This window comes from Mercenaria mercenaria, chromosome 9 (assembly GCF_021730395.1).
Source record: "Mercenaria mercenaria strain notata chromosome 9, MADL_Memer_1, whole genome shotgun sequence".
Classification (NCBI taxonomy): domain Eukaryota; kingdom Metazoa; phylum Mollusca; class Bivalvia; order Venerida; family Veneridae; genus Mercenaria; species Mercenaria mercenaria.
The window spans coordinates 69,305,500-69,321,301 of record NC_069369.1 but is presented as its reverse complement, the minus strand read 5'-3'; the positions used below and the strand labels follow the sequence as shown (position 1 = coordinate 69,321,301).

At 35.7% G+C, this 15,802-nt stretch overlaps 1 protein-coding gene across 2 annotated transcripts in view; it reads left to right on the top strand.

The window, feature by feature from the left end:
• The window catches only part of LOC123547388 (uncharacterized), a 31,221-nt gene that overhangs the window by 10,136 nt on the left and 5,283 nt on the right, over positions 1-15,802 (top strand). For both annotated transcript variants that reach the window (XM_045334441.2, XM_045334442.2), the window contains 5 exons: positions 732-865; positions 3,077-3,209; positions 3,377-3,549; positions 4,295-4,406; positions 13,270-13,436. In XM_045334441.2, the coding sequence (XP_045190376.1) occupies positions 732-865; positions 3,077-3,209; positions 3,377-3,549; positions 4,295-4,406; positions 13,270-13,436 (719 nt within the window). The remainder of the gene's footprint in view (positions 1-731; positions 866-3,076; positions 3,210-3,376; positions 3,550-4,294; positions 4,407-13,269; positions 13,437-15,802) is intronic.

Below are 15,802 nucleotides of genomic sequence, written 5' to 3'. Positions count from 1 at the left end.
AGTCAATAGTCAGAACCATTGCCATAGGTCCAAAGGACTGAGGGTCAATAGTTTTTATTACTAAACGGCAAGTCATTCCATAAGTGTTTTAATACATGGCAACATAAATTAATTTTCATTTTCGACTAAATGGGCAATTTATATTACAGTCATTTAATAATGTTTGCTATGTCATCGATCTGCTTAGTTGCTGGACAACAGCCATCATATTGCCTTGTTGGTAGAGACTAAACATTTTGTTCGACTTATTGCGCTTACGACACGCAGGCAACATTGTTTGGAATAAAGACCTACCGAAGTTCCTGGTAGTTTTATAAGAAGAATAAGAAGTTTAAAATGTACTGGAAGAAGAGATACAGTACTAAAATTCAGTTAAAATAATGAAGACATCAGTAACATATATTAATGCGGAGATTGCTGGGCAAAAATGGCATACATTTTTTTGAATTTAACGTATTCATACGGGTAATTGTGTCATTTTATTTCCAGCTTAATAAGTATTGAGGCATATGATATTCATTTTTTTTTGTCAACCGTCCTACCCTAACCGACTTGAATAAGGAATTAGAAATTTCATTTTTGATGTCCTGAAATAAAATACTTTGCCAGTCAGTAGTGAAAACCATTTGCCCTCAGTCGAACCACAAACAAAATGTTTGACGTTTGACCTGAGTAATTTCAATACCTTGAATAAGTGTACGTACGTTTGTATAGTATTCTATACATTTCAGAGTCCGATGGGGTGTCATTGGATGTGTGTCAAATGCCATGTCATGCCAGTACGAAGAGATTGAGTCGGTTGTAAATATGTACGAGACTGACGTTTCTAGCAGTCTGCAAACCGCCAAACGGTCTTTATGCGATGGTAAATTTATATCGATATCTCGATTTTTAGCTCGAATATACGAAGTATGGAGAGCTATCCTACTCGACCCGGCATCGGCGTCGGCGTCCTTCCGCGTACACACTTTGGTTAAAGTTTTGATGCACTTTCTCTTTATCTTTGTTATGGATTTGCTTCAAACTTAAAATAGTTGTTCCTCATCATCACCCACATCATATGGCGCAAGGGTCATCAATCTGGTACCAATATTTCATGAATTATCCCCCCTTTTTACATAGAATTTCAGGATTAAAGTTTTGGCGCACTTTCACTTTATCTCAGTTATTACTACATGGATTTGATTCAAACTCAAAATAGTTGTTCCACATCATCACCCACATCATATGACACAAGGTCCATAACTCTGGCACCAATTTTTTTAATTATGCCCCCTTTTTACTTAGAATTTTATGATAATGTTGATGCATTTTCATTATATCTCTGTTATTTAAGAAGGGATTTGATTCAAACTTAAAATAATTGTTCATCATCATCGCCTTCATCATTTGACATTAGGGCCATAACTGTGACACCTGTTTTTTATGAGTTATCCCCCTTGTTACTTAAAATTTCAGGTTAAAGTTTTTATGCACTCACTCTATCGATTTATGTTATTACACCAAACAGATTTGATTCAAACTTTAAACAGTTGCACCACATCATCATCCACATCATATGACACAAGGACAATAACTCTTGCATCAATATTTTTTTTAATTATCCCCCATTTTGCTTAAAATTTCAGGTTAAAGTTTTGATGCACTTTCACTTTATCTCTGTTATTACTAAATGAATTTGATTCAACCTTAGAATAGTTGTAATACATCATCACCCACATCATATGATACAAGGGCTGTAAGTCTTGCATAAATATTTCATGAATTATGCCCCCTTTTTACTTAGAATTTCAGGTAAATTGTGGTGCATCTTTGTCATTACTTAATGAAATTGATTAAAACTTAAATTAGTTTTTCCAGATCATCATCATCATCATATGGCAAAAGGTCAGTCACTCTGGCACAAATATTTTATGAGTTATATCCCCTTTTTACATAGAATTTCAGTCTAATTTTGATGCTTTTTATATCTCTGTTGTTACTAAATGGATTTAATAAAACTTAAAATGGTTGTTCCACATTATCACTCACATCATACAACACAAGTTCAATAATGCTGGCACCATTACGTTCTGAGATTTGCCCTCTTTTTACTGATAGAATTTCCGGTTCAAGTTTGATGCACTTTTGCCGTATCTCCAGTATTACTAAATAGATTTGATTCAAACTTAAAATAGTTGTTCCGAATTATTATCCGCATGATATGACACATTGTGCATTACTTTTGCAGAAGTTTTCCATGAATTATATTCCTTTTATACTGATTTAATGTTTTGAGACTTAATCTATTGTCCATTTTCTTCATCCACATTTGAGTCATTAAACACTCCAGTGACAGCTCCAGCTTCCTCAGGTGTACCCAATTTCACTATCCAGCACCGAAATAGTCGAGCGCGCTGTCTCCTGTGACAGCTGTTGTTGTAACTCTCGTAAAAAAAGGTCGCCATTCTCTTTCCTTTGCAACCATGGCTTCATAATGCACCAATTGGGGTTCGACATTTGATTGTCTTTGTACCTTTAGAGAAATAGAATTCCACTACGATGCTGTGTACATACGGATCTCACATTAAGATTTGTTTTACGATTGTGTGTCAGTATTTATTTTCAGTTCTGTACATCATATCAAGGCGTCTCCTAGTACAGGGACAGGATTCTACATATTCTGTTTTTAGATTTGTACGATGATATGCCAGGCATAGAGTGAAGTTGCATAAATACAGCTGTTCTGTATTTTCTATTTTGAGAAATGTATAATACGTGTACATCACAGGCGTCTTTTTGTTCTATAGTCTATTGTACTGTTGTCAAGATGCATTGTTTCTATATTTTATATTCAAAGTTTAGATTTGTATGTCTCATTGAGTCTGAAATGTTGTCAAGATGCATTGTTTCTATAGTTTCTATTTTTAGATTTGTATATCCCAGGCGTCATTATGTTGTATAGAGTCTGAAATGTTGTCAAGATGCATTGTTTCTATATTTTCTATTTTTAGATTTGTATATCCCAGGCGGCTTTATGTTGTATAAGGTCTGGAATCTTGTCAGGATGCATTGTTTCTATATTTTCTATTTTTAGATTTGTATACAAGTATATCCCAAGCGTCTCCATGTGGTTTGACGTTGTACAAATATATGAGACCTATATATAGAAAGTGTTCTCAAGTGTTACAACTAGGGAGTGTGCTAGACTTAGAACAAATGAAATGCCCGTATGTATTTTTGTAACTGAAAATTTCTTTCATAGTTTTAATTAAAATAGCTTAAAAATAAACTTTTATCTAGCTCAAAATTCATTAGTGGTGTTTTGAAGTCCATTGAGGTATCATTTCGCGATTTAACTGTTTCTTATTTGATTTTTTTTGTTTCCATCTTCCAGATTATTTGACGTGTATTTTGAGTGCAGCTATACCTATATACCGTCTCTGATGCGATATAGGCAATGCAGTTCTGTGAAGAATGACCTTCGTTCAGCGGCCTTAAACATTGTTAGTACGTTGTCCATGGTCAATGTTAGCCCCAAGGGTTTGTTAGATGCATCATCTTGTGTAGGTAAGTATACTTTTGCTTCATAAGGGCTAAAAATCATCAATTTTCGCGAGAAATTAAATCTCGTTATATTCCCGAACATATTGTATTGACTTATGTCAACTTTTTACTTAGAAGTTCAGGTAAGGTTTTGGTGCACTTTCCATTGATCTTAGATTTTACTGAATGGATCTGAGTCTAACTTAAAATAGTTGTTCCTTATCATCACCCAAGTCATATGACACAAGGTCCATAACACTGGCACCAATATTTCATGAATCCTGTCCCTTTGCCCTTTTCTATTTAGAATTGTTTGTTAATTTTGATGCAGTTTCACTATATCTTTGTGATTTGAGATCCACTTCTAATATTCAAGCTAAAGTTTTCTATAATTTTTCATTTTAACATATTATACATCATATATAAAACACAAAAAAGATCTTCAATATTGAAGAGAAAATTGATCTCTAGTACCATGCTTATCGTTTATCAGATTTTAGACCATTTTTACCTACATCACTAGCTTGAGGGTATTTAAAAAGCAAATTCGCCCTAGTATCAAAATAACATAACATTTTAATTTTGTAAGAGACAGATTGTCTCTATTCTACCCAGTTGGCCGTCCGTGCCTTAAATAATGCCCTGTGGGGCACCTGCTGACACCATCAAAATCGGGGAAATCGCCATATGACCCACATTTGTACTGCTGTTACGTTAAATCCAACAAAACAAACTAAACCAAATAAATATATTTGTCTCTTGATTTCAGACACACCAGTTGCGCCTACCTATATATGTGAATCTCCCGAGAAACTTGTGACAGTAGTTGATACGAAATGCTACACAAAATTCTACTACGCCGGAGATAATCCTATTTGCCAGTAAGATTCCTTCATACATTTGTTTGTTTAACATCATTATGTGTAATTAAGAAAGTATCAAGGCCTTCGGGTGGTGTGTCGAGTATTTATCACGGTTCAGAGTTTGGATGCGCAGGAATTGAACCACAACGTTGTTAGCCTGAGTGGTTAAATATCTAATCGTTTGGAAGAAGAACCATTGTAAATAAGACGATAACCACAAGAAGACCGTGATAGTTTTCATTCTTCCATGTTCATTGAAATATTTTGATAAAGATTATGCTATGCTGGGCTTCATTTTCCGAGAAGTAATGTACCAGACGTCATTCGGCAATTTAACGGCATAATTGACGTCATAATGCTCTCTCACCGGTTCGCGCGTTAACCATTGTTTATTGCAGAATACACTGAGCTTGACCTTCTTTGATTAACTTTCAATCAAATGGAGTCATGTTAGAATTAACAGTAACATTGGCGTACTTCGATTATCTGACCGTCGCTGCTACAGTGGTTGCTGTTGATGATTTACCAGTCCTCCCATCTGTAACGAGTCAGCAAATGAAATCCATCGCTACAAATTACTGGTTCCTGTTAAAATAAAGACCTGAAACAAACAAACACTGGTCTGACCGAGACGTTGAGCAGCGTCGACGGCTTACGGACATTGTTGTTTCTAAACTGTCTTAAAAATGACAAATCAAGAAATAAATGCAAGTGTTGGGAATCGAACCCGGGCCGCCGCGGCAGTAAAAATTTTCCTGCGGTCTCGACCAGTACATCACGGAGGAATACGTACTTAACGTTCATTAGATATAAAGCTTTATAATTAAGGCAGTTTACCTTCGGAACCCTGTTACAAACGATTTTCAGTTTTGAATGGAAAAATGAATAAAAACGAATAAAAACGACTAATTCTTATGTGTTTCCATAACACATAATCTGTTAGTAACAGAGCCTTCATAAGAAATAAAGCAATAATGTTCTGATATGTAAAAAAATAATTTTTCTTTGTCGTTCGATCAGAAAGTCAGTGTCCTTATTAGTTCTTGTTGCAATCGAAGTATGCTGTTATAGCTGTTATTATGTTGCGATGTTTAAAAAGGGGCTAAATGTTTTTTCTATTATTACCTTCTATATAAAAAAGCAATAACATCTTTGTATCAGCATTTCCAGTCTTACACTGATTGTTAGGCTGCAGTCGAAATTACCCCAAAAATATAGGTTTGACCAAAATACGAGAAAAACTTTGCTTCGTGACTGAAACACGTAGTAAAAGCGCTAGTATTTCGTAGGTAGACATCCGGAAATACTTACATTAACTGTCAATTTACCCGGAAGTTCAGACAAATGAAGTTGCTTAAATAAAAGCATTCACAGACGTTTTTCGCTAGTCAGGCATCCATAAAGTTTATTTGTCAGATGTTTTTCAGTGAATTACCGAAGTATTAGAGCGTCCCCGCCCCCCTAACGACCTGGTTGTTTGTGTGGAATTGTGTTAAATCAATCAGATATCAATGTAGAAAACTCTTTTGATGATATTGATTTAGATTCTATACCTAGCAACAACGATATGTTGAATTCTCCTTTTACTATTCATGAGATAAAAAAAAAACTATAAGTGCATTGAAAAATGGAAAGAGCCCGTCTTCTTTTGATAATATTCTTAATGAATATCTGAAATATTGCTGTAATGAACAATATATTGAGGTTATTTGTAAATTGTTTAATGTTATACTCGATGCTGGTATTTTCCCAGAAGTATGGAGTAAAGGAATTATTCTTCCAATTTATAAAAATAAGGGTAATAAGGATGACCCTGACAATTATAGGGGAATCACTATACTAAGTTGTTTTGGTAAGCTTTTTACTGCAGTCTTAAATAACAGATTAAATTGTTACTTAGAGAACAATAATCTTTTGTGTGAAGAACAAGCTGGTTTCAGAAAAGGTTATAGTACAATAGATCATATATTTTCTCTGAAACTTATTGTAGATTTCTATCTTGCCAAGAAAAAAACATTGTTTTGTGCTTTTATTAGTCCCCTACTGGTTGAAAACCAGTTTCGGGGACTATAGGAATGCACTTTTCCGTCATTCCGTCTGTGCGTCCGTCCGTCTGTCCGTCCGTCCGTCCGTCCGCAATTTCGTGTCCGGTCCATAACTCTGTCATGCATGAAGGGATTTTAATAATACTTGGCACAAATGTTCCCCATGATGAGACGACGTGTCATGCGCAAAACCCGGACCCCTAGCTCAAAGGTCAAGGTCACAATTGGAGGTCAAAGGTCAACAGGGCTTTTTTCCTGTCCGGTCCATAACTCTCCCATCCTTGAAGGGATTTTAGTATTACTTGGCACAAATGTTCCCCATGATGAGATGATGTGTCATGCGCAAATCCCGGACCCCTAGCTCAAAGGTCAAGGTCACAATTGGAGGTCAAAGGTCAACAGGGCTTTTTTCCTGTCCGGTCCATAACTCTCCCATCCATGAAGAGATTTTAATATTACTTGGCACAAATGTTGCCCATGAGGAGACAATGTGTCATGCGCAAAACCCGGACCCCTAGCTTAAAGGTCAGATCACAATTGGAGGTCAAAGGTCAACAAGGCTTTTTTCCTGTCCGGTCCATAACTCTCCCATCTATGAAGGGATTTTAATATTACTTGGCAGAAATGTACCTCATAATAAGACGATGTGTCATGCACAACTTTCAGACCCCTAGCTCAAAGGTCAAGGTCACACTAAGCAGTCAAATGTTAACATAGCATAAACAGGGTCTGTTTCGTGTCCGGTCCATAACTCTGACATTCATTAAGGGATTTTAATATCACTTAGCACAAGTGTTCCCCATGATGAGACGACGTGTCATGCGCAAATCCCGGACCCCTAGCTCAAAGGTCAAGGTCACAATTGGGGTCAAAGGTCAACAGAGTTTTTTTTCCTGTCCCGTCCATAACTGTGCCATCCATAAAGGGGATTTTAATATCACTTGGCACAAATGTTTCCCATGATGAGACGACGTGTCATGCGCAACACCCAGTACCCTAGCTTAAAGGTCAAGGTCACACTTTGAGATCAAAGGTCAAGAGGATTTTTTTCCTGTCCGTCTATAACTTTGTCATGCAAAGCAGGATTTAGATATCAGTTGGCACAAATATTCCCCTGGATGAGACAACATGTCATGCGCAAGAACCAGGTCCCTAGGTCTAAGGTCAAGGTCATATTTAGAGGTCAAAGGTCAAATTCAAGAATGACTTTGTACGGAACATTTCTTCTTCATGCATGGAGGGATTTTGATGTAACTTGGAACAAATGTTCACCACCATGAGGCACCCTTGTTTTTAGAATTACGTCCCTTTGTTATTACTATAAATAGATTTTATTGTAACTTTTTTATTACTGGCGGTAGAGAAAAATCGAGACCACTTTTCTGTGGTACAGCATGCATGTTACATCCAATTTTTAGGTGTATTTTGATCTATCTCTACCTGGTAAAGAGTTTCTTGTGGACTTATATTATATAGATTTTTTTTTAAAGATTAATTTCCCTTTGTTGTTACTATAAATAACTTACATGATAACATTTTTATAATCAGCCAAAAAAATTCAATATGAAAACAACTGTGGGTTTTTATATATGCACATTTTAATCCAAGTGTGTTGTTATAACATATTGTATATGTAGTACAATATTGTTTATACATCATTGACAGATATCAGTTCATTATGTTATACTGCAGTAGAGAAAATTAGGTGCCTTCCAGTAGGGGACTTTGTATTGCATGGCAATACTTCATTCACTTGTTGATTACAAGAAAGCGTTCGATTCTGTGAATCGTACAGCACTCTGGCATAAGTTGTTGTCCTGTAATATAGACGGTAAATGTTTGAAAATCATACATAATATGTATTCGCTTGCTAAATCCTGTGTTAAAGTTAACAGCACTCTGTCAATTTTTTTCTCTAGTCAAACTGGTGTACGACAGGGTGAAAATTTGTCTCCTGTCCTTTTTTCTCTATTTTTAAATGATCTTACTCAATATATGTCTGTAAATTTTGAAGGTCTGTCCTCCATGTGTAGAACTACTTTTGATTGTTTAAGTGCTGATGAAGTGGAAGTTTACCTCAGATTGTTTTTACTGGTATATGCAGACGACACTGTTATACTTACTGAAGATCACTTAGAACTACAGAATGCTTTGTATGCTATGCACCAATATTGTAAATTGTGGGGTCTACCAGTTAATGCTGGTAAGACAAAAATTGTTGTGTTCAGCAGGTCAAAACGCAAGAGGAATCAGTATAAGTTCTATTACGATAAAAGGGAACTTGATATTGTAGATGAATTTTCTTACCTTGGTGTGAAATTCAGTTATAATGGTAACTTTTTGAAAACTAAAAAACTTTTAGTTGATCAGGCCAGAAAAGCAATATTTGCTCTGATTGCCAAAGTCCGTAAACTGAACTTGCCGTTCTCTCTACAACTGCATTTGTTTGATGCAACAGTAACGCCAATATTACTATATGCATCGGAAGTATGGGGTTTTGAAAATATTAAGATAATTGAACAGTTTCAACTTAAGTATTGTAAATTTTTGTTTAGACTTAAATCTTCTACGCCAAATGTTATGTTATATGGTGAACTGGGTATTAAACCCATAACTTTGCTTATTAAAGCAAGATTATTATGTTACTGGAGTAAGATATTGAATGCAAAGAATGACAAGATTTGTGGAATCCTGTATAGAACAATGTTAACTTTACATAATGCAGGTACCTTTAGCTCTCCATGGATTGTATATGTTAGAAATTATTTGAACGAACTAGGATTGTCTGAATATTTCATAAATCAAAAAGTTGACAATGTATTTCATTTCAAGGCTCTAGTAAAACAAGGTTATATGATCAGTTCTTGCAGTCCTGGAATGGCACTGTTAATGACTCTTCAAAATGCTTGGTGTACCGTATTTTTAAGCAAAAACATTGCTTTGAAGAATATCTTGATATATTACCTACAAATTTAGCCTTATCACTTTGTAAGTTTCGTACTACAAATCATACATTACCTATTAAAAAAGGCAGGTTTTTAGGTATTGAAAGAGAACAGCGACTGTGTGGTTTTTGTTCGAATAACTGTCTCGGTGACGAATATCATTACGTTATGGAATGTCAGTTATTTGTAAATGTCAGAACTAAATATTTGGAACAACATTATTTAAATAATCCAAATACCTACAAATTCGAGAAGCTTATGAATAGCAATGACAAACCTTTACTTATTAAACTTGCTTTGTTTTGTAAATCCATTATGTCGTGTTTTAGCTAGCTAGATGTTACACTTTGTTAAGCCTTATTTCATACAACTCATTCTCCGTGTAAAACATATTTTGGCATATCCTCATAATTTTAGACTTGTTAACGCTTATTATGACTAAATCCCTGTCAGTTGTTTGTACAACTATATATAGTCTTTTTCTCTAGTCATTCAGAGTATTGTAAGTAGTATCCATATGTATATTCTGCTTACTGTCAAATGTTACCTTTCTAGTCATTAAAGTAAATATAAGTATTTGCAACTATTGTAAAACTTACTTATTCCGATTATGAACTTTATAACAACCAACTATATGCATTCCACACTGATGTTTTATTTGTTATGTTATACTGTTATAGTCTAATGCATGTAATATGCCATGACTAAATGAATAAACTTGAAACTTGAAACTTGAAACTTGATTTGTAAACGACGTCAGATCACTTGATATCATTGCACTAACGTTGAACGTACGAAAATATTTACGTTTTCCCCTTCATACAAAACACTTAGTGACTAGCACTTAAATGTAGTTGAAAACACATGTAGCATATTTGAAGTACAGGAAATCGTCTTGTTGTTACAACTATGTCCTAATGAAGGCACGTCTAGGTTAATTCGAATGAACGAATTTACATCACGTTCTTATCCTATATTCCCGGTTCAGACAAATTAGTTCTTTTTGTAATGCCAAATGGTTGTGTGAAACTACTTTGCATAATCGTTTCTGCGGAAGGGGAGCGGTTATCTAGTGGTTAAGGTGTCGACCGCTCAATCTAGGGGTCGTGATTTCGAGTCCCACTGGGGTCACGGCCACGCCATCTCATATAACACCAGTACTGGTTTTTAGAGGAAGCGGACTCGAGAATGGTTCAAATAAGCTTGAAGCTTTCTTCACTATTGAGCTAAAATAAATTAGTATAATTTAAATTAATCGTTTCTGCTGCAGTTGAAAATCTTCCATAAAAGTTTTAATTGGATTTATAAAAAAGCAGTACGGAGAAATCTCACACAATTTCAAATTCTAAAGAAAATACTGTGTTTATGTTAATTTAATAGATTAATAAACCTGTTTAAAGTACAGGAGTACATGTTGTTATATCAGCTAGTAAAATCAATTCTGTTATTGTCAGACATCTCAGTGTAAGCTAATTCGCAAGAACGAGTGTATAGCACGTATCTTAATTTATTACAATATTTTCTAGACACTAAAACAAAACATTAGAGGTCGGTAAATGACATCACAAACGGTTAATTTTGCTAAATCAGTCAATTAATGCAGAAAAAAAATCGGTTGACTTAGGAACGTCTAGAAACGCAACCTGTTCTGCGAAATATTGACAATTCATTTACATTACAGGATATTTATTCAGACAGTTTATGCGGATGTTGTTGTTCTTTATTTAGAAACAACATCAGTTTTTAGCTCACCAGAGCCAAAGGCTCAGTGTGAGCTATTAGGATCACTGACCGTCCGGCGTCCGTCCGTAAACTTTTAAATGACATCTCCTCATAAAACGCTAGGCCAATTTAATCTAAACTTCACAGGAATGTTCCTTGGGTGAAGCTCTACAAAAATTGTTCAAAGAATTGAATTCCATCCAGAACTCTGGTTGCCATGGCAACCGAAAGGGAAAACTTTAAAAATCTTCTTCTCAAAAACAAGAAGCCCTAGAGCTTAGATATTTGGTGTGAAGCATTGCCCCAGGGGTCAATTGATTTTACATAGGAAAATCTTAAAAAATATTCTTCTCAAAAACCAGAAGCCCTAGAGCTTAGATATTTGACCTGTAGCATAACCTAATGGACCTCTACTAAAATTGTTCAAATCATGACCCCATGGTCAAAATTCACCCCGCCCCAGGGGTCACTTGATTTTACATAGATTTCTATAGGAAAATCTTAATTTTTTTTCTAAAAATAAACCAGAAGGCCTAGAGCTTAGATATTTCACATGTAGCATTACCTAATGGAGCTCTACAATTTTTTTTTTCAAATCATGACCCCCGGGTTCAAATTGACCCCGCCCCATGGGGTTACTTGATTGTACATAGAAAAATCTTCAAAATTTTCTAAAAATAAACCAGAAGGCCTAGAGCTTAGATATTTGACATGTAGCATTGCCTAGTGAACCTCTACAAAATTTGTCCAAATCTTGAACCCCCAGGGTCAAATTGACCCCGCCCCAGGGGTTACTTGATTGTACATAGGGAAATCTTCATAAATTTGCTTAAAATAAACCAGAAGGCCTAGATCTTAAATATTTGATATGTAACATTGCCTAGTATACTTCTACAAACTTTGTTCAAATCATGACCCCGGGGTAAAATTGGCCCGCCCCAGGGGTCACTTGATTTTACATAGGAAAACCTTCAAAACATTTCTAAAAATAAACCAGAAGGCCTAGATCTTAGATATTTGATATGTAGCATTGCCTAGTGGACCTCTACAAAATTTGTTCAACCCTGACCCCAGGGGTCAAATTGACCCCGCCCCATGGGGTTACTTGATTGAACATAGAAAAATCTTAAATTTTCTAAACAAAAAACCAGTAGGCCTAGAGCTTAGATATTTGACATGTAGCATTGCCTAGTGGACTTCTACAAAATTTGTTCAAATCATGACCCCCGTGGTCAGATTGACCCCGCCCCATGGGGTTACTTGATTGTACATAGAAAAATCTTCAAAATTTTCTAAAAATAAACCAGAAGGCCTAGAGCTTAGATATTTGACATGTAGCATTGCCTAGTGGACCTCTACAAAATTTGTTCAAATTTTGACCCCCCCCCAGGGTCAAATTGACCCCGCCCCAGGGGTTACTTGATTGTACATAGGGAAAACTTCATAAATTTGCTAAAAATAAACCAGGAGGCCTAGATCTTAGATATTTGATATGTAACATTGCCTAGTAGATTTCTACAAATTTTGTTCAAATCATGACCTCGGGGTAAAATTGGCCCCGCCCCAGGGGTTACTTGATTGTATATCGGAAAATCTTACAAAAAATTTCTAAAAATCATCAGTTTGACATTTGAAACATGTAGCTCATATTTCTCAGGTGAGCGATCCAGGGTCATCATGACCCTGTTGTTATTGCATGCTTTCCTTACACACACGTAGTAAATACTTACAACACCGAAGTTGGCATAATTGCGTATTGATATAAAAAATATGCTTGATAAGGGGATTAATGGGTGCCGGTCGTCTGTCGCACAAAGTTAATGTTTTTACGCATTAGATATAGTCAACATTTTTTAAGCAGTTGTGTGCAAACTTCAACACGATCTCTAAGCGTGTAAGATTTTAGTGAGATAATATTTGTAAATCTTACCGTTAGTTCAAGAGTCACGGTCCTTGATTTGTAAAAAAAGCCATTTTTTTTTCAATTTGGTTATACCCTAGCACCTTCATTTCTCCACGAGTCCTGATGATTTTTCGTCCAAATACCTGAAAGACATCATTTTAACCACGTTTTATTATAAGCCCGATAAAACCAGGTAGTCTAGAGTTATATGCCCTTATTCATTATCTATGTATATTTATTTATAGATATCAATATTCATATTTCAGAACCCTCAGTGAGTATATATACCAGTGTGGTCCACAGTATCTGGAGGCACTTGGTGTAAAATGCACAGCTAGTCATATCAAAGATGCAATGATTAGAGAATCAGAACTGATTTTAGCGAGCTACTATGTGGACGTGTCTGCTCTAGCTTCCAACGATACGTGTATTGGTAAGTAGCCCGTCCGCTTAGCTCAGTAGGGAAAGCGCAGATTTACGGATCGTGGGGTCACGAGTTCGATCCACGGGCGAGGCGTATGTTCTCGATTTGATTAAATCCATTGTGTCCGAAATCATTCGTCCTCCTCTGATTCCTGTGAGGGAAGTTGGCAGTTACTTATGGAGAAAAAGTATGTACTGGTACAGAATCCAGGAACACTGGTTAGGTTAACTGCCCGCCGTTACATAACCGAATCGCTGTTGAAATCAAAGCGCTCAAAGCGCTGATGGTGGCTGCTAATCAATGTGTAAAATATTCTTAAGAAAGCGACATCTGAGGAATTGTTAATGTAAACCGGAAGAACTCTTTTTTTCAAAATGGCCTTGGTTATATAATTATTCCTTTTTCACTGCCAGTCGTTGTTTATATACACACTGATTCAGTCTTTAACGAATAGTTTTGATCCTTTTTGATTATTTGTGACGAAAACTACAACGTAAATTACATCGACGATGTTTTACTATAAATAAATAATATAAGCTTTTTCTCCAAATCATTCAGCTTTAAAGATTTCTTTCTAAAACTTTTGGACAGTGTCTGTCATGAATTATATACACACTAATTTGGTTCTTATCAGATATCTGTGAGATTTTTGTGAATGAAAACAACACAAACATAAACCACAAATGCACCAGTCAGAATGTCAGTTCTGCAACCAGTGTATTTTAGAGGTGCATCAATTATCACTCCATCCGTTATACTAAAAAATCCGCTCTACATAACAGCAGACTTCGCAAAAATGCTGGACATTAAGTCAGACAAACTTACAACTTTAGTCAGACCGAGAAAAAATCGAAAAATATGTAACTGGTGAAACGAAACCGTTTTTTTATACATATATTTGTATCAAATCAGATATATTGAACCGCACCATAAGAAAACCAACATAGTGCGTTTGCGATCAGCATGGATCAAGACCAGCTTGTGTATGCACGTAGTCTGGTCAGGATCCATGCTGTTAACTTTCAAAGCCTATTGCAACTTGAGAAACCGTTAGCGAACAGCATTGATCCTGACCAAACTGTGCGGATCCTCAGCTTGATCTGGGTCCATGCTGGTCACAAATGCACTATGTTGGTTTTCTCATGGTGCGACTCAAATGAATTTAGCTGAAGTGAACAGAATCTGTCTTAAAACAATTTAATTTTTAAAGTGGTCAAATCTGTTATCCGACGACTTGCTATAGACTGCCGTTTCAAAAAGGCGAGTATTAATATCATCGTTAATTGGCAGTATCGACGCCTTGGGAAATCCATATCACTGCTGATTATCGATTTTCTATAGATAGCCTAATTAACATTTGGCCATATTTTCGCGTGTTTGAAACGAAAACGAGACAATGTTGACATTCTTAGATCACTAGGGTTGCATTAATATATCTTACAAGTTGATAGCTATGACGAACATTTAAGTTTATTCTGACATATTTGAAATTTGTTACAACTTGCTGGAAAACCTATAGGAGGTACAAACTGGTATTGTCTATGGACCGGAAATGTTTTGAATTTTTTCCGTTGAAATTCCGTTTCTATTTTTAGCCGTGGATTATTGCTAGTAGAAGTCATCGTTCTTTATCAAATACAGCCTTATATTTCGGGAGTTATACATGTGACACTGCAGTTAGGAAACATGTTTGAATTTTCAGTCTAGATTCCCAGGCTAGGTGTCTACCTTTTCTACGATAAGCTACGTGAACTCTAGGGCAGTACTATGTAATAGCTAATCAATATCATCGCTCCAGTTCACATGACATGAGGTCATCGTTTATTCATGTGACCATAAATTTGCATATTTGTATTCATACACGTGGTTGTTTTAATTAAAACGTTGACCAGTTTGTATTGATTTTAGTCGCCAAATTTACATTAAAAATGATATTAAGGCATATATTGTAGTATGGCGTATTATGCACGTTGTGTAGATAATTGTTTCCCTGAAAAGCCTGGAACTATTTTTGGTTTTGTTGTTAGGATGGTCTTTAGAACTGACAAGATTTCTCAAACGGAGTATTCTTTTTTGACACTGGTGGCAGCAGCCACCAAAAACGGATTTAAATCCAAAACAAAACAAATGTATTGGTAAAGGATGACTCAATTTAGCCTTTTAAAGTTTATTTCTATATCACACTTTAGAACTGCCAGTTATATTTTCAAAATATTTGCATTTATGCATATTATGTTTGTTGGACCAAACCCTATTAAATTAGATTTCGAAATTGCTAACCATCACCTTATCGTGTATTGCAAGATCCGCGGAGTGTAGACTTTATCTTGGCAAATCTTAGAAAATTTACTGTGTTTTGTTTCCTCCGTGTGGGG